Source organism: Chenopodium album, chromosome 20 (assembly GCF_948465745.1).
Source record: "Chenopodium album chromosome 20, dcCheAlbu1.1, whole genome shotgun sequence".
In the NCBI taxonomy this organism is placed as follows: domain Eukaryota; kingdom Viridiplantae; phylum Streptophyta; class Magnoliopsida; order Caryophyllales; family Amaranthaceae; genus Chenopodium; species Chenopodium album.
In genome coordinates this window covers 33285834-33311304 of record NC_137853.1, presented here as the reverse complement: position 1 = coordinate 33311304, position 25471 = coordinate 33285834, and the positions used below count along the sequence as shown (strand labels likewise).

At 33.3% G+C, this 25471-nt stretch overlaps 2 protein-coding genes across 4 annotated transcripts; one reads left to right on the top strand and one right to left on the bottom strand.

Annotated features, from left to right (window-relative positions):
• LOC145597643 (rhamnogalacturonan I rhamnosyltransferase 1-like) lies at positions 1-4277 on the top strand. The gene is made up of 8 exons (XM_081653857.1): positions 1-1116; positions 1742-1809; positions 1929-2017; positions 2160-2325; positions 2413-2702; positions 2816-3020; positions 3117-3274; positions 3513-4277. Exons 1-8 carry the CDS (start codon positions 765-767, stop codon positions 3754-3756), a joined length of 1572 nt encoding a protein of 523 aa, XP_081509983.1. The 5' UTR covers positions 1-764; the 3' UTR covers positions 3757-4277.
• A 12315-nt stretch (positions 4278-16592) lies between these two features.
• LOC145597882 (transcription factor BIM2-like) lies at positions 16593-24962 on the bottom strand. 3 transcript variants are annotated; one of them, XM_081654153.1, is made up of 12 exons: positions 24751-24962; positions 24185-24453; positions 23943-24017; positions 21385-21756; positions 20170-20263; positions 19963-20087; positions 19617-19725; positions 18952-19021; positions 18782-18877; positions 17862-18316; positions 17328-17457; positions 16593-17222 (listed from the first exon to the last, which is right to left on the bottom strand). In XM_081654153.1, the coding sequence occupies exons 2-12, from the start codon at positions 24222-24224 to the stop codon at positions 17121-17123; spliced, it is 1668 nt and encodes a 555-aa protein (XP_081510279.1). In that variant the 5' UTR covers positions 24225-24453; positions 24751-24962; the 3' UTR covers positions 16593-17120. The 3 variants fall into 3 exon arrangements, with proteins under 3 accessions (XP_081510279.1, XP_081510278.1, XP_081510280.1); XM_081654152.1 differs by having other exon boundaries at positions 21385-21762; positions 24751-24961; XM_081654154.1 differs by lacking the exon at positions 21385-21756 and having other exon boundaries at positions 24751-24957.
• Positions 24963-25471: the final 509 nt, after the last annotated feature.

Below are 25471 nucleotides of genomic sequence, written 5' to 3'. Positions count from 1 at the left end.
TAATATTTTGTAGAAATCAATCAAAAATATTGATGGTGAAAAAATGAGAAATTTTTGACACCGAATGTCGGCTCGTGAAATTCCACCGCGCTTCAGGAGGAGAGAGAAAATCAAAATCAACCAAATTTTGAGGAGAAACTTTACTCTCTCTTTCTTCCCTCATTTTTCTCTCCTTCTCTTCTTTCACATTCTTCTTCTTCTTCCTTCATTCTTCATCATTTTCCCATCTTTCTAACCATTTTTATTTTCTACCCCATTTTCTCTCTCCTCATCTTCTTCTTCCTGCATTTTCTGCCACCGACACCCGCCACCATCGTTGATTCTTACCCCCTTTTCCTTTTATCTCGGATCCGGTCGTCTACATTTGTAAAGATCCAATTTGGGTCTTTGTTTTTTTCTTTTTTAGGGTTCCAAGATCTCTGATTTTGGTGGGGTTTCCCCGGTTATTGGTAATGTGTTTATAATTTCTCCTGCAATTTTGAAATTCTGGGTGTTTTGGATTTTGATTATTTGGGCATAGGTTTGTTCTGGGTAAGTTTTCGATTTTGATTTGGTGGGTTATTTTTCTGGGGTTGGCTGAATTTTTTCGATATTGGGTTTTTTCGTTTTTACTCGGATCTTTGATGTTATTGATTGATTCAATTTGGGCAAAGTGATTGCGATTGTATTATGCAGCATTGATTAGGGAAATTGAAGGTGTTTTTAGGGAATTGTTGGTTGCATTGGGTGTTGTGAGGTTGGGATGAGAGGAAAGGAGGAGGAATATGTGTAAGGTTGAGAGTAGTGGTAGTGAGGAGAAGAGAGAAAGCAGGAGAAGAAGGTGGTGGGGGATTGGGATTGGTATGGGGGTTAAAATTGTAGTTAGTGATGAGAAGAAGGAGAAATCCAAGAGTTCTTCGGCCTCAAATGGCGGTTCGAGGTCGAAGATGAAGGTATGGATGGTTAGAGCTACATCATCAGTTTTGTTATGGACTTGTATTGTCAATTTGACCACTTTTGGGGAGGTTTGGGGGCCTAGAGTCTTGAAAGGTTGGCCCTCTTGTTTTACTCAGGAATCTGCTTATCTTAAGTTGCCTTCTTCTGTTTCAGTCCCACCTCGTGTTCTTCCTCCCAAAAGTGAGTTTTTCTGGCTACCCATTTCCATATATCTTTATTGCTTCAAACAATTTGTGTAATTGTATGATTTCTATCAACTTTTTTGTGCAAGTTAATCATATATAGATTGTAGTGGTTGTTGGTGATTATTCGAGCTTGATTTGATGCTTAATTTGATGACTTGAAAGTGTTGTATGTGTCACACCTTTTGAATTAGCTAACTATGGAAAATTGTTTGATATCACCTATTCTGTATATTGGGTTTAGTCTTATTTCCATGTTGAAATGTGATGTAGTCATAGCATATATGATGATACCTTTCATTATCAGCTGAGTTTGGTGGATTTCTATTTTGATGAACATTCACAAGTTTTAATGGAAAATATAGAATTATTGTAAGGACTAAGGACACTGTTCCTTTCAGATGTTCTATTTTTTCCTAAATTGGATTATTTCTTTCAACAATTTACCTATATAGGTACTATGTCCTCGCTATTTCTGGCATCCATGTTGCTATCTTATTGTGGGGGTACCCTTTGCTTCTATGATTGAAACATTTGGTTTTGCTCCTTTTTTATTAGACTAAATATGCTCTTTCTGTTTCTTAATCAGTTAATTAATATAATTAGTGCTATGTTGTTTCCAGGAGTTTATAAGAACAATGGTTACCTGATGGTTTCGTGTAATGGAGGACTTAATCAAATGAGATCAGCAGTGAGTATTTAGCTGTGTTTTCAGTTGATGCACCTATAATTGGTTCTTATGATATTACGTGCATCCTCGTGAGGTACTTTAATGGCTGAATTCAACCTAATCATTTGTGCTTTCTGCAGATATGTGACATGGTAGCCATCGCAAGATACCTTAATGTCACTCTTATTGTTCCCGAGCTGGATAAAACATCCTTCTGGGCTGATCCGAGGCATGTTACTTTTATCTCTTTTGTAATGTTATGTAGAATTAGTCTCTGGACATTGTGTGCTTGTTTTCAGGAATGACAAATTTATTTATTTTATCATATAGTCCATATGAAGTTGGTCTAATTTAACTTATTTAAATGGCAGTGAGTTTCAAGACATATTTGATGTGGATCATTTTATTTCATCATTAAGAGATGAGGTTAGGATTCTGAAGGAGCTTCCCCCTAGGCTCAAGAAAAGACTAGAGCTGGGAAAAGTTCATACCATGGCTCCTGTTAGTTGGTCTGATATATCCTATTACAACTATCAGGTTAGTTCAGTGTTCCGGTTTGCTGGTTTCTGTGCAATGTCTCTTGTGCTCTGCCTCTGACATTATGCTTATCTTTGGTTACTGCAGATACTCCCTTTGATACAAAAGTACAAGATTTTGCATTTAAACAGAACAGATGCCCGGCTTGCCAATAATGGTCAACCGATAGAAATTCAAAAGCTTAGATGCCGGGTTAATTTCAGCGGTTTGAGATTTACTCCACAGATTGAGGAGCTTGGGAAAAGGGTGGTCAAGCTGCTGCGTCAAAATGGTCCTTTCCTTGTTCTTCATTTGCGATATGAAATGGACATGTTAGCCTTTTCTGGCTGCACCCAGGGTTGCAATACTGAGGAGGTGGATGAATTGACCAGAATGAGGTACTTGGGAACCCTTGTCATATTCAGAACTGGATTTTGATTTTATTTTTCTTTTCTTCTCCGTGAACCTCTCAATGTTTAACCATGTTATATTTTTAAATTTGCATTGATAGATATGCTTACCCATGGTGGAAAGAGAAGATTATAAATTCTGATTTGAAAAGGAAAGATGGACTCTGTCCATTGACGCCAGAGGAAACTACTTTGGCACTACGAGCTTTGGACATTGATCCTAGCTATCAGATATATATTGCAGCTGGTGAAATATATGGTGGTGAGAGGAGGATGGCTAGTCTTGCTGAATCTTACCCAAAGCTGGTTAGTTTATTGCAGCCATCTTAGTCTGTCTTTGTTTTGGCACTTAGTTATGACTTATTTCATAGCCTCATGCTCTTTCCATATATAACACAACAGGTTAGGAAAGAGACATTATTGAATCCCGCAGACTTGAGATTTTTTCAAAATCACTCATCTCAGATGGCTGCACTAGATTATCTTGTTTCATTGGAGAGTGATATCTTCGTTCCTACGTATGATGGAAATATGGCTAAAGTTGTCGAGGGACATCGCAGGTATATGCTTCCCCCTTAAGTTTGGTGCAGCTTATGTGTCGTTAGAAATTATATTTATTTTATACATATATTTACCGTTTTTGATGTTGGAATGAAATTTGAAATTATGCAAGCTCCCGTTTCACCTATATGGATCTTAGTGTTTTGGGTTTGAATGTATGATGTGAATGAGTTGTGCTCACGTGCCTCTGGTCAAGTTGCACAATTATCTGAAATATGGTGATTCATGCAATTTCAGGTACCTTGGGTACAAAAGGACTATCTTGTTGGACAGAAGGTTGTTGGTTGATCTGATAGACAAGTATACTGTTGGGTCACTTAGTTGGGATGAGTTCTCAACTGCTGTAAAGGAAACTCATGCACATCGCAGTGGACAACCAACTAAGAGGTTGGTAATACCTGACAAACCGAAAGAGGAGGACTATTTCTACTCTAATCCTCAGGAGTGTCTCGAATCCGATGAATCCTTGAGTAGCATGTGATCTATAATACCTGGAGAAGATTCATATTCTTCTATGATGGCTATTTGTAGCAAAATTCAGGTAAAAAAGGATCTTGATGCACACCTTACAGTGCCACGCTTACATGAATGGCTTTGTTTTGGCCGCCTTCTTTTGGGGATTATGGTTGTTGCGTTAGCGTACGTATATATATTGGGGCGGACAATTTTGAGTTATAAAAACCGAGGAATATGTTGGAGCAAGGGAGTTGGTGCTGGAGGGAGAATGATATGCTGTTGTAGATGCAAATAACTGAAATCCTTGTATAGAAACACACCCTGCCATTACTGGGGTGAAGTTAGATGCATCTGTCGTGTACATGGAGTGACTTGCCACATAAATTTGTTTGATTAAATTGTTGTGGGAGCTTGAGTTAGATCTACTACTCACTCATCCTTCATATTTTTGTATTTCTTATTTCTTTAGGACTACATATCTACTCTACTGATCTTTTTTAATGGTACATTTACAGAAGTTCATTAAGATATTTGTTCGTTGTTATTAACTCTTTTGAGTAGTACCTGTAAGTGGCATTTTCTATTGTATAATCGGCTGTACTATGTATATTTGAACAATCAAGACTATTTTTTAGATCATAGAGAACTCGATATTAGTAAATTAGCCAAAAAATAGTCTTGATTGTACTATGAACATTATCTTGCCTAAAGTTATTTATCATTAATTATCAGCAAATGACTTGTACGGAATTTGCAATCAACATTATTGGAATCAGATATCAAGACACTTTATTGAAGTCATTGCATAAAATTATGCTTTGCACATTTTCATGTTAGTCTCACATACTTTTCCCTAAGGTTTCGGCCTTAGCATGTGGTGATGTTAGCTGGAGTGTGTGCTCCCTCCAACGGTATGATTGTGGGACAATCTTTGCACATTTTTCCTTGAACATTTCCTCAAACAATTTCTGCTTTCATTAGGTTACTTTCGTGGTTCCACCTTATTTAGAAGCCCTCAAGAACACCTCCTACTTTCTTATACAAGCCCCTTGCACTCTCCTATAATATCGGCCACCAATAATTATGTCGATCCAAGCCATTCTTTTTTGCCTATGCTCTCTTTCACCTCTATAATCTTCTCCGTATATCATCACCGTTCTACCTACAACTATAACAACATAATTCAATGTGTCGTAAACCCTTTTAGCCTCATCGTATAGTAGTCTCTAATAATGACAATGTGTCGAATTCAATCTTACGTTTTTGGCGGCAAATGATGTCTCTTTTATTCCAACTAGAGTAGAAAATACAGAACATATATTCAATATTGACAATTATATATAGGTTAATTTTGTCATATTGAACTTGATCATTTCAAGAATAATTTATTTACTATTATTGCAACTTGCATCTGTTCATTATATTGGTTGACAAGGAATCGAGAAGCCAAAAATAGAAAATTAAGACATGTAGTTTATCAAAAAATTATTTCTTATAATATTAGGTTGACGTCTAGTAGTAAGCAAAAAAGCCAAAGTGATAATATAATTAAATTATAAAGCAAATTGTGATTTTAAAATAGTAATGGTCCAATCAAATTATTGGAACTCATGGTTACATCATTAGGCGGCCTAAGATAAACATTCTAACTACTACGAGTACTATGGTAGGAGTGTAGTACTATATATTATTCTCTTTGATGTATACATTAGTTAAGTTTTTGGAATAATAATATTGAGCATTATATTGTCCAACATTGCTAGTGTCACTCTCTATGGTTGGGAAGTCATGTTCGATTTGGTGGACCATTCATCTTTCTATTATTCTCTTTTTTTAGGTGTACAATGTGTAGTTTATAAAGTAGGGCAAAACTTTATACTTCTCTCATTTGACAAATGAAAAAATTGATAATATTTTGAAAATAATTGAGCTGAGTATCGGTTACAATATATAGCTCTGTCATAGGGCTCTAAGACACTAATCATTAGGATAAATTGGTCTTCTGATACAGTGTATCAAAAGCTAGAAATATCTAGCGTCTACAATTTTACGGGATGTTTCTATGGTAGTCATCCTTAAAATGACTACCCTATACACGCATATTCTTTATGAATGTAGTTTAAGAAACATAAAAGTGTTAATTACTTTTAAAGTATTAAGCGCATATTACACTCCCATACAAGTTTTAACTATTGTGATCTTTTAATATGCTACTCCGTGGTACAATAAAATCATATATTGATCCTTGTGTGTGGACAAATTAACCACAAATTACGGGAAATTGGTGGATTTATCACAAACTCACTAGTCTTTGCACTTGTGATACGGGTTTAGGAGCTTACCACAATAGTATTGTTTGAAGGTGACAAAATGAAAGAGTGCTTAGTGATTTATGCTTTAATTTACAATTGTAGGAACATTGAAAAAAGATCTTTATTGCCTTATTGGTGTGAGGCTGCTTTCAAACTAAAAGTTGAGAAGCTATAATTATGTCCTTGAACAACACGTGGGAAGTTTCTATTGAGTTGTACTCCGTATTAACACTAACAAATTAAGAGATTTAATGTTGACGCTGATTTAATCATGTGTCTTTTCAGTATAGTGTAGAGAGTTAAATGTAGAGACATATCATGTTTATTTTATTCACATGATTTTTACTTATATGAACTTATTAGAGATCTTATTAAAAGTTTTTTTTAGTTGTAATTTAAACTTGAATAACTCTTATTAAAACTTAACTAGTTTTTAGGCCCGGGCGATGCCCCGGGTTATTACATAGGTTGATCATTAATATACATTGTAATTTATAAATCAATTTTCTTGTAATTAAATTTGTTGTTCATAAATTAAATATTGAATTGTCATTCGTTACATATTAATATTTTGTATTCAAAAGAATACATAAAAAATAACTTAGCTTGATGGTAAAACAATTAGTTTTAGATTTAGAGGTTGCGTGTCACATCATGTGGAGAGATTTTTTTTTTAAAAAATTATAAGTGCATGACGTGGCGTAATGATTAGTTGAGTTGGTGATGTGGCATAATGAGGGGAGTGTACGTGACACGTGGACGTTTTTATAAACGCCTTTTAATATATTAGTATAGATTTTTAAAAACTGAACTTATCTAGGTTAGACTTGAAATAAGTGAAAATAAGGTGAATTGAATAGATCATCCAAAGGGATTAAGACATTGCCTAGTTAGATTATATGTATTATTGACTCAAATTTTAGGACATAAATGATCTTGACTTATACTTTGTACTTTTTATTATATATCTAGAAAATTGCTTGAAATGTTTTAGCTCTCAAAAAAAAAAAAAAAAAAAAGAAAAATGATAAATATAGCCATAAGGGCATGTATAAGATCAGTTAAAAAATGAAATATTGAGTATAAATTAACATTAATTACACCGTTCTCCGTGTGATTTTGTCGTGAATTCCCAACTTAATACGGAGTACTATGTTAAAACGTGCATTTAATGTTTATATAGAGGCTTAAGGGGTTATCATTACCCTAGAAAAAATTAGGACAATGATTTTTTTTCCTCTTTACAGAAAACAGGAAATCATTATGAATAATGTTATTACATGTAGAAGTAATCATAAGGTCACGTATGAAGCAATGAGATTGATGTGGATTCATAAATTTAAAAATTGATACCCCCTCCGATCCATCCCTTAATTAAATTCATACTTCTCTTTATTATGTAATGTATTAGAAATAGGCATCTAATAAAACAATCCCTTTTGCATGCACCCGGTGTACAATATTTTTACTGTAAAAAGTGACCCTTTTTTTGTACAAAAGTGACCCTTTTTCTTCTACAAAAGTGCTCCATATTTTCACAAAAGTGGCCCTTTTTCTTCACAAAAGTGACCCTTTTTTTACATAAAAGTAACCCTTTTTTCACAAAAGTGATTTTGTTTTTTCACAAAAGTGACCCTTTTTTTTCACAAAAGTAACCCTTTTTCTTCTTAAAAGTGACCTTTTTCACAAAAGTAATTAAACTACATATGCAAAACAGAGTATCAAAATTAACGAAACAAACACAAAAATTAACAATAGTCATGAAAAAACTATACAATCACTCAAACAAATCAAAAGTCACCGCCGGAACCACCGTTAGCGACGCCGATCGCGTTGAAACCATTGCTGATTCCACCATTTCCGACCATCTCACCGAGCAAAGCGACGAAAAATTTACAAAAAAAAGTACAAACACTAACCTAGAGCAGAAACATCAACATCATCAATTATCACCAGAAACAAAAGAAGATGAGAACAAGAGGAGAGAGAAAAAAAAGAGAAAAAGAAGATTGAAGAAGAAAGATAAAAAAAAGAATCTGTTGAATAAAGAGGAGAGAGAAAATAAGATTTCATTTTTTCCTCGCCAAAATTGGGCCACCAAACTCACGCTTCCTTTTGATTTTCACTAAAACAGTGAACACCCGGTTTAATGAAAAGTTTGTGCTAATAAAATGACAAAGGGAATACCATTTTAGAAAATATTTTAAATGATCAGATATAGTAAAATTTAAGTAAAAATTAACTACTTGTAGTGTTTACATGAATAACGTTGAATAAATCCATTTTTAAAGCTGTTATATCATCTGAATAGGCAAGCAACTAATGAGTTTTTGTGCCAACTCCACTCAGGTGTTGTAGATTTGATACCCCCTCCACTCCCCGGGTGATTGGGTGAAGATGCGATGCCAATAATAAGGGGTTTAATTAGTGCCAATCGAGATCAAAATCAAACTTAAAATGAAGCTTTAAAGACTTCCACAAATGGTGGATTTTGGTCTACATAAATCGACTTAAATCAATATAATGTGCCATTAGTCTATTTCATCAATAATTTCGAGTGGTATACATAACTTCACTATGGGATTAAGGCTTTGATTGATTGATTGATCTTGCACTAAAAATAATTTCGATAGAATAAATAATTAAATACACAAAATAATAATTTTTAAAGTGTAACATTCTCCTTTTTTTTTTACAAATTAAAGATAAAATTATGTCTAACTATTTTTTATAGTTTAAACATAATAAAGTTGCACATTAAAAATAACACACTACTTATCTTCAAATATATACATTAAACTTTGCAAATACTCCCTCTGTACCTAAATTACATTTCTATTTCTAGCATTTATTCCCCACATAATAGAGAGTAGGAATGTAATTCAGAGACGAAGAGAGTAGTTTTGATACCTAAATTACATTCCTACTTCTAGCATTTATTCCTCACATAATAGAGAGTAGGAATGTAATTCAGAGAAAGAGAGAGTAGTTTTGATTATGTCAATATTAAGGATTACAAATCAACAAGAACATTCAAACAAATAATCCTTTAAAACACCTATGAAACACCTTGAAATTGGTGAAGATCGAATTTAAGCAAAATCTAGCTTAGTGGGAGGCCTTAGCTTTTAAAAGTGGGAAATTATTTCAAATTAAGGAAGATTAATTAAGGTTGAATTCAATTATAGCACTTATCCACAAACACTATTAGTTATTAATTTTATAGGATTTGCTAGATAATAAGTCCATACCTTTACACGCCCTACACTACTGTCGTTCTCCACTACAATAAAAGTTAGCTAAACAACCTTTGTATTCTTCTTTGTCAATTGAGATTCTTAAAATGGTGGAAATACATGTAATACTTTCCATCTTTTTGTATTTGAATAGGTCCACTACTTTAAAGTGCTAGTTTATATACTTGGTGCCAAAAAATGAACATGCTTACTTAGGATGTTAGGTGTATAATTTATCTACATAAATTGTGTGTGTATGCAACATGCATGTATGAGAATGTTCTAACAATTAATTAGTACTAATTAACATATACTTCACATATCGATGAGGTGATCAATCTAATTGACAAAAGCATTCGTGTTCCCTTTTGTTTATAATGCAAACACCACATACACTTTTCAATTTGTGACTGTATATTAATTTCTCTCAAATGCATCAATTTGTATATAAAAAAAACATGAGGTTAATTTAAGTATACGGACTAGTACAGTGGAAGTAATGCCTCGTACATTCGTACCTAAGATTGGATAGTTTGCCAAATATCAAGACACATGAATAGTATAAACTAAGGGCCTGTTCTCTTACGTTGAAATTCAGTTCAGTTCAGTTCAGTTCAGCTGAGTTCAGTTCAGTTCAGTTCAGTTCAGTTCAGCTCAATTCAGTTCAGTTCAGTTCAGTTCAGCTCCTAATTTCCTTCTCTTATAAAATATTCATTTCAGTTCAGTTCAGTTCAGTTCAGCTGAGTTCAGTTCAGTTCAGTTTAGTTTAGTTCAGCTGAGTTCAGTTCAGTTCACTTCAGTTCAGCTGAGTTCAGTCAATGAGAACAGGCCCTAAAAATGCTAATTTGAGGTCCATTATTAGTTTTCGTTTTTTTAAAATGAAAATAATAAAAAAAAACTAGTTTATATTTCTGTTGACATTTTTAAAATTTAACAATTTCTTTTTTCATAATAATATGTCTGCATGTGATAAATTCATAGACTCATATTGGAAGTTGTTTGTTATAGAGAGGGCAAATCGAGCTGCCAATTGGCTAGTAAATTATGGAGTTACTCGAGCTCACAAATTTTCTAGTTTGTCATTACTCCCTTTAGAGCTGGGAGTTATAATAGGTGATTAGGTTAGAGGTGTTATATCGCCACGTTTAGTTGTTCCATATACATTTTTTTTTTTACCCCGTTTTAGGAGATGATTAGATAAAGTAAACAAATGACTTTAATAAGATATTTTTAGCATTAGAAATAGAGAAGTAGGGTTAGTTACTATTTATATACAGCGTAAATCTTTTTAATTAGTTTGTATGTTTACATTATCTAAAATCTTCCTTAAAATGCGTGTATCAGCAAAGATATTAAACAAAGCCTAAGTAAGACATGTTGCTGTTGTTGTACCTTTTGTATCCAACGCTGGATGATATGGATGGTTGTTTTGGCCTTTGGGGGAGAGACGTTATAAGACAGTGTCAAATTTGTGGCCACAATAATAATACAAGTAATGGAAGAAGAAGAAGGCGCCCAAATAAGCCAAAGATACTGACAATCCCACTTGGATTTTTGTCATTCAAAGCCAAATTTAGAAACAGCTACAAGTGCTACTACTGTCAGCCTTGTTGCTTGAAAATTTACTGTCCTTTTTGAACGTTACAAATATTTGAATCAAATCATTCTTTCAATTGGATCTTTTTGGAGTGTATACTCTAGTTGAGATGGGAATTATTGTCCGCAAAAATCCAAAGTTGAATCTCTCTACCTTACCTTAATCAAATTTATTCTTTCTCTTTGAAAAGCAGGCTAGGCCCATTAATAACAAACACAACAATAATTTATTCTTTACAAGTTTACCCAGCCCATTAAGCTTTTTGGTAAGATAAATTTGTTTTTATTTTTTTTATGCAATTTTTAACTAGAACTCTTTAAATCTACAATATTATTAAATTTCATAGGGACAACATGTTGACGACAGGACATATATCACTCCATGTCATAATGAGATTTATTACATGACACCACATGAATGATAACATGACGTCACTGCATCACATATGAATATCATACCATATTTAATCCTTCATATCCCTTAAAATTCTAACTTTTATGACCATTATTGTTAATCAAGTGGACAACCACATTGATACTCCATAAATAATTTTTTTTTCACTATTGTATTTATTTTTAATGTCACTCTATTGCTTAGTTAACATTTATGAGTTGTAACTTTTCATTAACTTGGTTCTTAAAAGTTTTTAAACATATTATGCAATCTATAATACTACATCGTACCGCCATTTATAACCCTTTCCTCAACAAGACTAGGCGACACATGAATGTGATGTGGCACCATATATGTCACGCTTTTCCTCATTATGAATTGGTTCTACATAACGACATGTATACCATTAATAATTTTTATTGCATAAGTGACTTTTAGTCTTTAATCTATCATGGATTCCAAAGAACAGGAAAAACCTCAATTTTAAATGCTTTAAAAACATCCATTAATTATATTACGTGTGTTAATAAGGAGAAAAACATGATATCCATTAACTATACGCTATCACATGATCATCCATGATATTTATTAACTATATCCGGTGCAATGGTGTAAGTGTATAGTAAATTATTGTTGCTAATCATTTGCAATCTTTAAATTTTGTAACCGGTGACTTTAATCCTTCCCTTAAACTAATTGAAACCATTAAATCTATACCTTTTATATTTAACTGATTGTCATAGTTGACTTTTCTTTTCTTTTCTTAATGTCTTTTGTATTAACTAAGACATTTAAACATAATAGTTTTACAATGTTTGATTTAAATGTGGGAATGTATTATATTGAACAATTCTCATTTATCCAATCTTCATATAATTAACTATTGTGCATTAAAATTGTTCCGAATTCAAATTCTAAACGTTATTAAGAAGTATCGTACAAACATAAATTTATTATGAATGATAAAAGCGTAACAATCATCCAAAAAACTAAAAAATCAGGGCAACGTCCGAGTTAGAAACTAGTTCCCTACTAATTCTAAAACATATACTCTTACATCTCTCTTTCAATCCCCATATTTCTTTTCTACTTTTTTTATTTTATTATTTAAACTTAATTAATAATGTTTTCAAAACATTATTGGAACTTAAGGTAATTTTTAACTTTTATTTATCAAATTAACCATAAATTATGAAGAGAACAGGGGTGCTTCAAGGTGCAAAATGTCTTGTGTGTAACTTCTGGTTTTCTAGCCATCAAGCATGTTGAAAGCATGCTTTGCACAAACATGCAATCAAGCTTGATTATGACATGGATTTCTTTGTATGTATCCTGTGTATTAACATGAATACATTCCAGTTTCTTAAGTTATATAATTGTTCATCCAATCAAATTATCTACAATAATTATACAATATATATCGTTTGCAACGAAAATTTTATCCAATTGGTCTTGTATGGACCCGGTCTACAATAAATTATTGTAGATCCAAAATTTGACTCTTTTAAATAATATAATCACATTCTGGATGATATAATCACTTTTTAAGATGATATAATTATCTTTTTGTGAGTCATATTTTGAATTATATAATCTCATATTAAACCATTTAATGAGATTATATAATTATCTTTAGCATGATAAAATTTAAAAATCATCTTTTTTGAATGATGTAACTTACTATTTGATACTTTTTATAATGATAAATTCACTTTTTGAGTGATAAATTTACATAACAATTTCAGGATGATATAATCACTTTTGTAGTAATATAATCACATTTCGTATGATATAATCACATTCGTATGGTATACTAGAAGGTTGGGTCTACAATAAGTTATTGTAGATCGGGTCTATTCTAGTCTTTATAAATTTTACCCAGCTGTATTCTCAGGTGAGTTTGCAATTGTTTGGCTAGTAACAATTCTATCCTAACACAAGTATAATATTATCTATCACACACATTCTCAAAAAAACAATATGTGAAGTATTTTTTTAAAAACAAATTACGTAAAGTTTTTTTTTTAAAACAAATTACGTAAGGCTTTTTTTTTTTGAAACAAATTACGTAAGTTATTTATTTATATAATAACAATGTGTATTTTTTTCACGTGATATAAAAGGATCCTTCGTCACCATATTTTTTTCACATGCTGTATTTGGCCATTGTTTTGCAATTGAAACATCTAAAGAATGTCTTTGTTGTGATACATTCAAACAAGAATGATATTATTCAGACAACATGACCTCTCATTTAATCAATATTCTCCCTATGACTATACCATCGGGTCTACCCTGCTTCAGACTCAACAAGCATGATAGACAACTGTAGGTTGGTATTCGTCTTCTCATTGAGCTCTGTGCATACCTAGCCGCCCCCGATGGAATATCCTTATCCACCCATGCTTAGGAATGTGCTTATTCCTTTGAAGTCGATACAAGAAAATGTCATTAGAATGTGTGCGTGTTCCATTGTCTCACACAATGACTTTCCAGCTTGTCATGTACTACTTGTATTGTTTTTCTCTGCTAAGATATTCCCGTCTTCTCAACAACTTATCTATAAGATGATTTCTGAAGAATTGCCTGATATCCATGATAATCCTGCATACTCCACCTTCTTGGATGTCTTTGTGGAAAGAAAGTTTTTCCTTAGAGTTCCCCACCATGGCCACTTTTTCAATGAGCCTGCTTTGCTACTTTGCTACTTCGGCCCAACCTACACTTGGCTTCGATCGAACCTCCAAATAAGTCAGTGGCTGCTGCAAATGATTTTCTAGAATAGGTTCGATCGAACTTTTCAACAGTTCGATCGAACTCCGGCAATGCGCAGACAAGTCTTCGTAAAATGGCCATAATTTCTTCAATTCTTGACCAAATCGAGCTTATGACCAGTCGTTGGAAAGCTCTTGAGACGAGCTATCACCTCCAACTTGAATCATCTCAATATTATTTCTAGATCTTGAAAATATACTCATTTTAAGTCAGCCTTTGCCTTTCATAGTTGCTTTGCACCAAGCAAACAACCCATAGCTTAAATATAAATCTATGCATTCCCTTGCCTTCTTGAACCATTCTCCACACATTACAAAACTCAACAAGTGTTATCATGGATGTTTTTTATATTGATTATACTTTGTATATCCTGTAAAAATGTTCCTTCCTAACCATTTACACGCACAAGTCTCGCTTGTTTGAGAGTAGTTTTGACAGTGTTATCATGTACTACTCCCTCCGTTCTTAAATGTTTTTTATGTTTCCATTTAAGGTGTTCCTTTTTATTCTTTAAATTTAGTATCTTTCCTATTTTAGTCATAAATTTTGGACAAAGTTACCCTTGTTTAACATATTTTTTTACTCAAAAATCCTTACTTTTTCATGTGCTATTGTACTTTTTGTACTATTTTAATAGTTTTTCAACACTTATTATTACTTTCTCTCTCCTCTAATTTCTTAACCCCACATGCTCAACATTGTATTTTTCAATAAAATTGTACTTTCAATCATTGAAATATCCCAATATACATCAACTTTACACAATTTTCTTAATAACCGCGCATAATTCCAAACGTAAAAAACATTAGGAAACGGAGGGAGTATGTTTTTTGCTTGAAAAGTTGTTGCATATGGAATTATGAGGTTTAAAGAGAATCTTTAAAAGATACACTCGTTAACAATGTTTTTTATAATTTGGCAATTCCTTCTTATGCTTAAGTTTCTGTTCTTTTTCGTTTTCTTCAATTTTGGCAGATTCTTGCAGCTTGGGGTTTAGGATGGTTGTTTTATTTTCCACCTTGGCGTGGCTGGCTGATTGTTCTGCTTGAAGTTCCTACTCTTTTCCTCTGCAGTATTTTCTGGTTAATAATTATTACGGACTGTAATGGAGACTGAAGAGTACTCCCCTGTTTATATTATCATCTTTTCTAAGCTATTGACTTCCAGTAACTCTTTTGTAATAGTTTTTAACTAGCTAATTTATCCTGATTTAGCTTTTGTGCACTGATGCAGTTATGAAGTTCTAACTTATTCTATTAGTATGATGTTTTGAAGGATTAGGTACTTTTTTGGCATTTTAAAAGTGTATTCATGTTTCTAAAACTGGTTGCTGAATGCTGATTTTAGTTTCTTAATCTATATAATCTACTTATTCATACAATCAATTTATTTATAATAACTATACAGTATATTTCATTTGCAAGGAAATTTTATCCGGTTGTATTCTTATGTGAGTTTGCAACTGTTTATCTAGTAACAATTCTGTGCAGTACTTCATACGAAGTACAATATTAGATTATAAAATAAATGAACGAAGTATTGATTAGGGTTACTGTATGTGCTAGGGCCTAGGGCGATTTTCTACGTTTGCTTACTCGGTTTCTTATTATTTTTTGTTATTATAATTGAAGATTTGGCCTCTACTCCAAGCCGACTTGTTAATTTGAATCGTCGTTACTTATCTTTTTTATTTCAATTTTTTGTTTTCAAAAATCAAAACCAGAAAAAGTGGTTTGTACTTTATTGTAGTTAGTAAACCAGATTCTACGTAATTATGATTTCATTATAAATCATATCTCTTTAAAAAAAAATTACAAAAACCGAAAAAGGTGTTTTGATACCAAACGACCCTTAGCAAATAAGTTCGGATCAAGTTTCTTCACAAGTTGTTTAAAAACATTTAAGGTTAATGACAACCAATAAAGTATTAGCTTAGTTGAGAAGGTTCTTACCTCATATTCTAAAGGTTCGGGATTTGAATTCTACCAAATGAGAGTACTTGGAGGTATGGATTTCCTTATCCTCCCCTCTACTCCTAACTCTCAAGTGTCTAGCTTGCAAATATAAGACCAAACAAATCATGAGGGTTAAGGTCTAGTTAGGTATTTCCTTATCAATAAAAAATAAAAAAAAAAACTCAATGACATCGTTTTGCTTGATTAAAAGTTTGGGACCTTGATGTAAAAGTGAAGTGTGAATGTGTGGTTCTTTTATTCTTGTTGCCTACCAAAAGCTATGTTTTCCACTACTTAAATAAGGTGTTTTAGTAAGTTTTAATCTGATTTAACTTAACTTTCACCGTATATATAGACTAACATACAATTTTATTTTTTTTTTAAAAAAAAAAAAAAAAAAAAAAACACTATTAAGTGGAATCTTATTAGAGTATTTGTAATTCATAATTTATTAATACATAGTCCCAAATATTGGTAATATCAAAACACAAATACTCCATAAGATTTGGTCTAATCAGCTAATATAATATGGTATGATTCTAAAGATATTAAGCAACAAGATTTTTAAATAAGTGAAGAGAACATGGCCAAAATCCTCCAAATTTCAAACTCCGTTGAATGACTTGATCTCAAGAATTTAACTGGTTAATAACAGTTACCTAGAATTTGTTATTACATGTAGCAAGGAAAACAAAAAAGAGTATGCTAATCAGTATATAAGCTGCTACTTAATCTGCTATAGCCCCCAAGATACAAGTTATAAAATGAAGTTAAAAAAAAAATTAATAAAAGCTTCTCAATATGGAAGCTCATAATTAAAAGGCGGCTCCTCATACACAATATGGATGCCTATATAAATACATAATAAGTTGAAAAAATTAGAAAAATTAAGATGAAAGAATATTCTAAGTAGGACTACCTATTCACTCATCAGAAGTCCTGAAAGACTAAGCAAAAACAGATTGAAGAGAAAATTAATAGCATGTACAATTTGGCTCGAACTATCAACTGGTTAATCTGGAGAAGAAGGGATGGGCGATTTTACCAGAGGACCAGGACAGCTCCGCAAAAAATGATCTAATCACAAAGCAAAAGAATGTACCAAACCTCTTAAATAATATCTAGCCTGTCTTGAGCCTCTTTACTGCATGATCAGACTCGCTACTGGTGCTATCAAGTCTAGCATGTTGCAAAGATTGATTACCACTGGCAGTTTCGACAACCTGAATAAAGAAAAACATGTCTTTTGCTAAGATAGAATCACAGTATGAGAAACATTTGTGTTAAAGAATTCTCTCTGATTTGCCCAGTTACTGAATTATGCTTACCTTCCCAACAGCCTCCAGGGAATCTTGTCTATTATGTGCTCGCTTTCCTATGTCAACTTGAACTGAAATGCTTGCTTGAGACAAATCTACCCCAGAACTCTGCAAAGCTCGTGTTAGCGTACTCAGCAACCTGTTCAATAGAAAGAAAAATAACAGGAGAATGAATTTTTATATATACAATCAACCCCTGAAAATTACTTATTCTCTTAAAATAGTTGTCAATAGAGATAAACTTAATCTGCTGATCAACAAACTGGGTACCTTAGACATTATCATGTCTTGTCAAAAAAATAAAATAAAATAACATTATTATCATGACAAACAAGATAACTCAGTTACTGTTCATTTATTTACGAGAAGCCATGTTTGCCTTTATAAACCAATACTACAGTTTCAAGAGCAGAATCCTTTGCTTCTCACTTAGCGTACACAAATGGTTATGCATAATCATCAATCACCTTTGATACGAAGAGTCGTAAAATATTCCCTAATCTAATAACAAAACATCTACAAAGAGAGTTTATGTTTACTCACCCCTGAGAGTATACGCTTGAGATGTTAATTGTACCACCTTCAAGAGCCAGCTCTTGATCTTTCAGTTTATCAGTGGCAAGAGATGGCTCAGCTGCAGAAGTTCTACTTTGCCATAACTGCAATTGAGGGAAAGAACCATTGCCTGCCTCAGATGGAAGCCTCACGGGAGGTGGTGCAACAGCACAACTATTAATGATAGGAGCATGGATATCATGCTGCAGTGGTGGAGAAATTGATCCTGCTTTATTAGTTGTTCCAGGCTGCTGATCAACTGTCTTAACATTGATAGCATTGATCATGCTACATTCTGCTGGGGTTTGGGGATTGCGTGGGACATTCAATGAAACAGAAGGAGTAGCTTTCTCGTCAACTTTAGCACCAAACATCAACACAGGACTAGCATTCACTGCTCGAGACTGATCAACAAAACCCTCAGTTGCCCCATGGCTATTTCTCTGATCAAACAAATGAAAAATGAACAATGGTTTACTTAAAGATCTCTATAATACTTCAAAACACACAAATAAAAATAAAAGAATGAGTATTAAACTCTTGTTTATGGTTTTTTTTTTTTTTTTTTGCCAACTTTCTCAGTAACTAATGACTTTTTCACGCGGTCAAACAATCAAAAAATTTGTTTGTTATAATCTTTTGGCCCAAAATGCAAAAGTTAGTTTGAGTAACCTTTTGGAGATGGCTTTTGGCTTTTTATCCTAAAAGCTAGCTAAGTAACAGCCATACACTGATTATATCAAACATCACTATAAACATCTAATACTACCTAATTTAGCAACATTACTTTTAACCTAGAAAATATCAATCTGAATGACCCGGTGTAACAGTTGTTGCTCTGAAGCAAGAAGTCCTTTCAGAGTATACATATTGTTAGCGTAACCTGTAAAAAACACTGAAGAACTTACCCATGGATTCAACTTGGGTGGTTCACTATTCCATCCAGGGTATGCCCCTTCGTATCGATTTACCTTTTCTTGAAGATACTGAATGTATTCAATGACCTGCATAAATACGAATATCAGAGGGTATTCTGGACATCACTATGTCAGATAAGAGAAGGTGTCTGTGCTAATACCTCTAACAGAAATGATGCCTTATCTCTCTTCTGGTCACTGTGAGGAATGAGTTCTCTCAACATGTGAAATCTGCAAAGGCAAAAAAGAGGTGTCAATAAGCAGTAACTCTTGGGACATCAAATTCTTAAAATGCATGCAGGTAGAATTTTAAACTAGATTAACAGGCGACTTTTTCTGGGACCACAATTTCACAATTGGAAGCTATGTTACACAAATCATCACCTATCTTGCCATGACGGTATTGCGTCTACATCTAACCTGTGTATGGATGGGTGTAAATTTTCAAAAAACATCAGAAAACCTAGTAAAAATTAGACAGATAGATGTCGGACACCCTATCCAAATCAGACACTTTTGATGAGTCTAACATATAGGAACTGCTCTTTTGCATTAATTGTATATCTTCTTACTGTTTATCTTGCTAAAAACTTTGGAAACAAAATTTTGGGTTTAATTCAATATGGCAAATCATCAGATGCCTCTTAGAAGACAACTCCCAGATAATGCAGCAACAAGTCAAAGGAATGGGAACAGATATGAACTTTCTTATGAGGCACAAGTCCCATGGTGCATCTACTAGGTGCTTCATCTAATTAAGACAGTTCTAAAAAGTCTGCTTTGGTTTACAAATCAATTCATTACTTAGGCTGTGAGGTAAACTTGCCTGTCATTAATTTTGCATCTTCTTCGCTGCTCTGTGGCAGAGTGTTTGGATCGAGGGGTGATAGCTTTCTGATCACTGCTCTTACCACCAACATTTACACGTAATTCTCCTGTAGAATCATTAATATCAATGGTTAGAACCTCTTATATCTTAATCGAATGAGATTTCATTATATCCCATGAAGTCAATAAGAATAGGTTTGTATTCTCAAGAGAAAACATAAGTTCAAAGACAAATTTCATCTGCAACTAAATTTCTGTTTCAATTAAAAAGACACAGAGAGAAATAAAGAAGTTTATGACGCCAAATACAACCCAACACTTATTACAATGAGCAGAATACTAACCCTTTAAAGAAGAGCTGCTTTCCTTTTTTAGGCTCACATCCTCATCAACCTCTTCCTCCACGGAATGAGGACCCTTTGCTGACTTGATCATCTCCATAAAGCTTTGACTCTTCTGAATTATTGCCCTATAAAATTTCCAATTTCCTTATCAGTTGGACATAGTTGCTGGTGAGGATGAAAGAAATATAAATAGGGTAAGTCACTGACTGAGAAGACGAGAGAGGGCTGACACTGCTGCGGTGGTTGGAAGAAGAGTGTGACAGCCGATCCAAAGGCCACTGCCCCATTTTTATTGTTGACTCTGTCCATCAAAATCAAGAGATTTTTCAAAATCTAGTTAAGTTTGTAAAAATATAATTTTTGTAGAGAGAAACTTCAGAAGTTCCCTAATATCAGAAATTGGGATGGAACAAAAGTCTTTGTCGAAAATCAAGTATCAAATTCCTGATAAACCTTGATGTAGTTAGCCTTAGAACAGGAAGGTAAGTTATGTAAAGAAAGCCTACAGTCATTGGAAATTAGATTATATATGTGGAATACTACTGTAGTCGTACTCTGAGTCTCTGACCCAGAGCAATCACTTCAACCAAAACTATTATCAATACTTCATCCCAAGAGGAAATTGAGAGTTACAACACTTGCAAGCATTCAATTCTATGTATTTTATATGAGCCTATTTTTGTACCCCTTTCATATTATCTGCTTCTCTGCATTTAAATTGACTCAACTAACCTTGCCACTCGTACCCTCCTGTCCAAATCAAAGTCCTAAAGTACATATTAGCATGTTCAAAATTCCATGATGAAAAAACCCCTCCTGAAGCAAACTGTATTCAACTCAATAAAATTGTAGCAACATTAAATCCTCCCTCAGTTCCATGATGAAAAGACATAGAGATTGGTGTGATGAAGAAATCAAAGTAGAGAGCGACTTCAAGAGAAAATCATATTGTGACACCCTAAAATATGAGTAAGGCTATTTAGAGTGCAAGTTCTCCAGCAAACTGTAAGAGAGTCGACAATTTAATAATTACACTTATGTGGGATTCACTGCCCTTCCTCTCTGTATAGTTCACTGGTGAGCTAGTTTACCAGAATATCAGATATCCTTATTTTTTCCTAATATACAAATGAGAGATTTAATATGTGATGGACTGTTACATTGATGTGAGTGTAACCTCCAATCCCCATACAAACACTTTGAAAGCATCACTATGACATCAAGCATCATGCTCGCGGAGGTCTGTATAGTATATTACCTTTCTACTTCAAATGGGTCCTCTAAGTTGTCTTGTATGCCAAACTAAAACATGAACACAATAATTATTATTGGACTAATGTCTAGATAGTAAATTACTTATATCGAGTATCAACCTGCTATGCAATGCTTAATCTAAGTTGAAAGAATGAATTAGACATTTACCTTTAACTATGTTTTCATCCCCCAAATTCTCTTTCCCTGTATTTCCCTTTTTCACAGTTGATTCGTCCCACAATGTGAAACCACTTCCCGTATATGAGCTACAATTTGAATTGTCATCGTTTTTATCATTGCTGGTTGCTGGAGCCACTGAGAAGATATTCTCCTCTGGCTTAGGCACCTTTGGATTAAAATAGGAAATGTGACTTATGCTGTATGTTCCAATCCCACCAGGCAATACATGTTCAACTACTGAAGTAGGAGGAGCTGCAGATGGAGGCTTAGCATTTATATCTACCAAGTTGTCTTCCTTAGGACCAGTCTTTTCTTCTCCTTCAAGTGGTTGGAGGAAATTATGTGTTTTAAGCAAATTTCCTGCTCCTTTTAGAGTTGAAAAGATAGATAAGGTTATACACTTAAACTTCTTTATCTAAGCTATAAATAGTCGACAAATAAGGAAGTGCAAACAATTAACTGTTTCTCCTACGATCATTCGTATTACTGCTCAATTAATTATTAATTAGTAAGACCTCAGACCAAAAAAAAAAAAAAAAAAGCTCAAACCAGACCCATAAAAGGATGAAGAATAGATTCACACGAAACACATGTAGCTGTGTAAACATATTAAGTGCATAGTATTTATACAGTGGCCATGTTTAGCAATTGCAAAACAATGTAGTTCAGCTACCATGAGTCACAAGCAAAATAATATCGACTGTAACCAAATACTTAACTGAAGCTAATATAGCAAAGAAATGAAACCTCCTGGTCCAAATATTAGAATCACTCTGTCGCTAAAATTGTGAAATCCACTCTCATCAAAGAGATAATGCAATCATTATTGAGAAGTATATTTGAAACAAACCAACATTACAGCTACAATTGCATAAATGTAGAAGCTTATTGTCCATTTATCGAAAAAAATATGAAGGGAAAATATGTTGTAGGAAGTACAAAGGAATGGATACTTTGACAGTTCATGTAACTTATGTAAGATCAATCATAGTCCATAATCATGGAAAGTTTTCATTAAATAGCCAGGTTTGAGTCCGAGTGATTGCAAGAAATAAATTTTAAGGCATGCTTCTTGACATTAATCCATGTTTGTGTATAATCTGTGTACAAAAACACAATGTTACCCTGCCTTTTTATTCCAATTTGATGTACTTTTCTCAAGCTTCAAAGAACTACTTGTATATGCAATGAAAATTTTCTAGCTTGAAATTAGATTTTTTACATTCCCAGGATTTCCACATGCAATCAATCCTTGGTCAAATAATAAATAGCAAAGTAATTCTATCTTCTGTGGTATAGGCCTATAGGGTGTGTGTAGTCAATTAGAGGGTAATGGAATATATTCTAAAACCAAGTCCAAATAGAATGCAATGCGAATCAATCTCTTATCAAATACGCATTTTCATCTTTTTCGTTGAGCAATAGAAGGCGAACTTTTTACATCCTTTTGAACTTATACTCTACTTTGTATTTGTATACCCAACATAACCCATCAGACCGTCCATCACTAGAACTTGTCATTTGAACAATCAGTTCTAATTAGTAAAACATCAATTTCTATTAAGCTTAAATCAGATAAAACCATTTTAATCCGAGAACTTGGCTTAAACATTCAAGTATGATTAATCATGAAAAGAACTTATACCAAAACGGACTCAAAAACAATTTTGGACAGGACTACATTTAAAAGGGTAAAAGCCAAACTGCAAAAAGGACAACCACAGAACTACACACTTAGATCTCTCATCTCTCTCTCTTCTTAGTCTTGAATGCCCAAACATCACTGTCAGAGACAAGAGCGTGCGTATTTTCTGAAGACCCACATCAAAAAAAAGGATTTTGCATTTTCTATGTGGGTTGGGCCTCACGTAACATCAATCAGTCAGTGTCTCCCCCAAAATGGGCCCCACAAAAGACAACCCCCTCTCCCTCACGTGTTGACGTGTCCAAGACTAAGTGGCCCTCCAAATTTCTGGCTTTATGTATGGGCCCATGGGCCAGAACCCAGATCTATTATTCCAGATTTGGGCTGAAAGAATAGAAGCCTACTTTCACTACCATTTTCTCATCCCACAAAAGTCATCGCTCTAACCAACCAATATCACATATAAAATGCGATTTTGTTAGGATGAAAGATATTTCATTTTTGGTCGTCACATGCATGATTCATCTTTTTTGTGATATCCTAATTATATTATATGGTTTTTATATACTCCCCTAGTCCCCCCTCCTCCAATCCCATCTTTAGCCAAATAATTATTACTGTATTATAAAGTATAACTATTTTAATTTTTCTTTTCCCTTTTATAAAACTCACATGCATAAAGGCACAAACCAACCCGTAAAAACATTAGATGTGCTTATTAAATTTTAGCAAAAACAAAAGTTTCACTTAACTACTAGTAGAAATATTTAAATCCCTCAAAATCTATAATTCTATATACGCGTACAAGACTCTGTCCCGTGTCACCCTCTTATTGTACCACTAAATCCGAAAAATCCGATCACCGATCGATAAGGAGAGAAAATCAAAAATAAAAATTTACCGTGAGAAGACCTTGGATCTTGCTGAAGAGATGAGTGACTGTAGAGAGAAAGAAAGTCATGCGTAGCTTTTCTACCTGTACTTTCAACCAACCAAAAAAAAATTAATAAAAAGTTTAAAAATGAAATTATATACGGTACAAAAAAAAAAACAAATTACCATGTGAATTTTATCTTTCAAATCATCAGTTATTATTAAATATAAAAATGAAATTAATCGAAACGTTTTTTACGGAAATTCTACCTTGTGTGGCTCCGAAAGGGCGGGATTGAGGAAGCTCCATAAAAAAAAACCCTAAAATTCCAACTGAATTATCAAATTATGAAGCAAATTCAGCTGAATTTCGCGATAATTTGAACGTTGGAGAAATTCAAATCCAGAAAATCAGATCCAAAATCATGCAATCATAATTTGCATGAATGAGATTACGCAGAAGATCCAAAACCACATTCACTTTCTCTCTCTTCAAAAACTGCTATTTCTGTCTCAACTGAATTCAAATTTCTGCAAATCTGCAATTCAATTCCAGAAACAAAATCAGAATTACGCATCAAACAACTGAATTACGCATCTAAACTGCGAAAAACAACAGAATTATGCAAAATTCAGATGAAACACTAATCAAAATCACGAAAATCGACAGAATTATGCATAATTCAGATAAAAATCCTCGAAATCACAAACAATCCAATAGAATCCATAATCAATCACAAGATCTAACAACTAAAAAACTCGAACAACAACAATTTAGTAGAATCAAATCCTGTAAAATTCAAAATAATCAACAAAAAAAATGCAGTAAGAATTACGCTTTGATCTTTGGTGAGCTATATATTTTCTCTCTCCTGAAAAAATTTGCTTGACGCGCGATAGGCGCTGCTCTGCTCTCTCTCAGTTTCTCTCTCTTCACTTTCTCTCTCTAAAACTCGAGTTTCTCGCTCTTCGAAAAACCTCTTTACTGCAGTGAGGAGATCTTTTATACAGTGTTGCTGTTTGAGTAAACGGCGTTATATTCACGTCGTTGCGGCGGGTATTTTAACGGCGTTTTTACTCACGATTTTCTCCGTTAACATAATTAGGTGTTTTATATATATTTATTTTATGATGAATTATTTATGAATAAGAAAAAATAAAATTAAAAAAATGAGGGAGTGTGGGGAGTAATATTAAGATTTAAAGATGATGATAATGAGATGTTAAGATTTGGGAATTTTTTATGATTTTGGCAATCCCGAGGAGCACTTTAATCAAAAATAATAATCCTCAGATACCCTTTCATTATATTTATTGTTTTTATAATATGGTTTGCACTATAAAGTAGAAACATCAATTTGTGTATCACTCAATTTTTACCTTACCCAATCACATTGGACCAACACTAAGTTTACATTTTTTTTTTTTTAAATTTTTTTTTAAGAAAGTATATACTCCATCCGTCCCCAAGTCCCTTATGACCTATTTTTAGTCCCAAATTGATATTCCCATTTGCTTTTTTCAAGTACCATTAATATTAATTTTTTATCAAAACTC

Coding starts and splice junctions, on each gene's coding strand:
- LOC145597643 (XM_081653857.1), top strand. CDS start 765: ATGTGTAAGGTTGAGAGTAGTGGTAGTGAGGAGAAGAGAGAAAGCAGG. Junction 2,326..2,412: donor TATCCTATTACAACTATCAG/GTTAGTTCAGTG, acceptor TGGTTACTGCAG/ATACTCCCTTTGATACAAAA. Junction 3,275..3,512: donor GTTGTCGAGGGACATCGCAG/GTATATGCTTCC, acceptor ATGCAATTTCAG/GTACCTTGGGTACAAAAGGA.
- LOC145597882 (XM_081654152.1), bottom strand. CDS start 24,224: ATGGAGCTTCCTCAATCCCGCCCTTTCGGAGCCACACAAG. Junction 20,088..20,169: donor AGCCCTCTCTCGTCTTCTCA/GTCAGTGACTTA, acceptor GAAATTTTATAG/GGCAATAATTCAGAAGAGTC. Junction 18,878..18,951: donor AGGCATCATTTCTGTTAGAG/GTATTAGCACAG, acceptor GTATTTATGCAG/GTCATTGAATACATTCAGTA.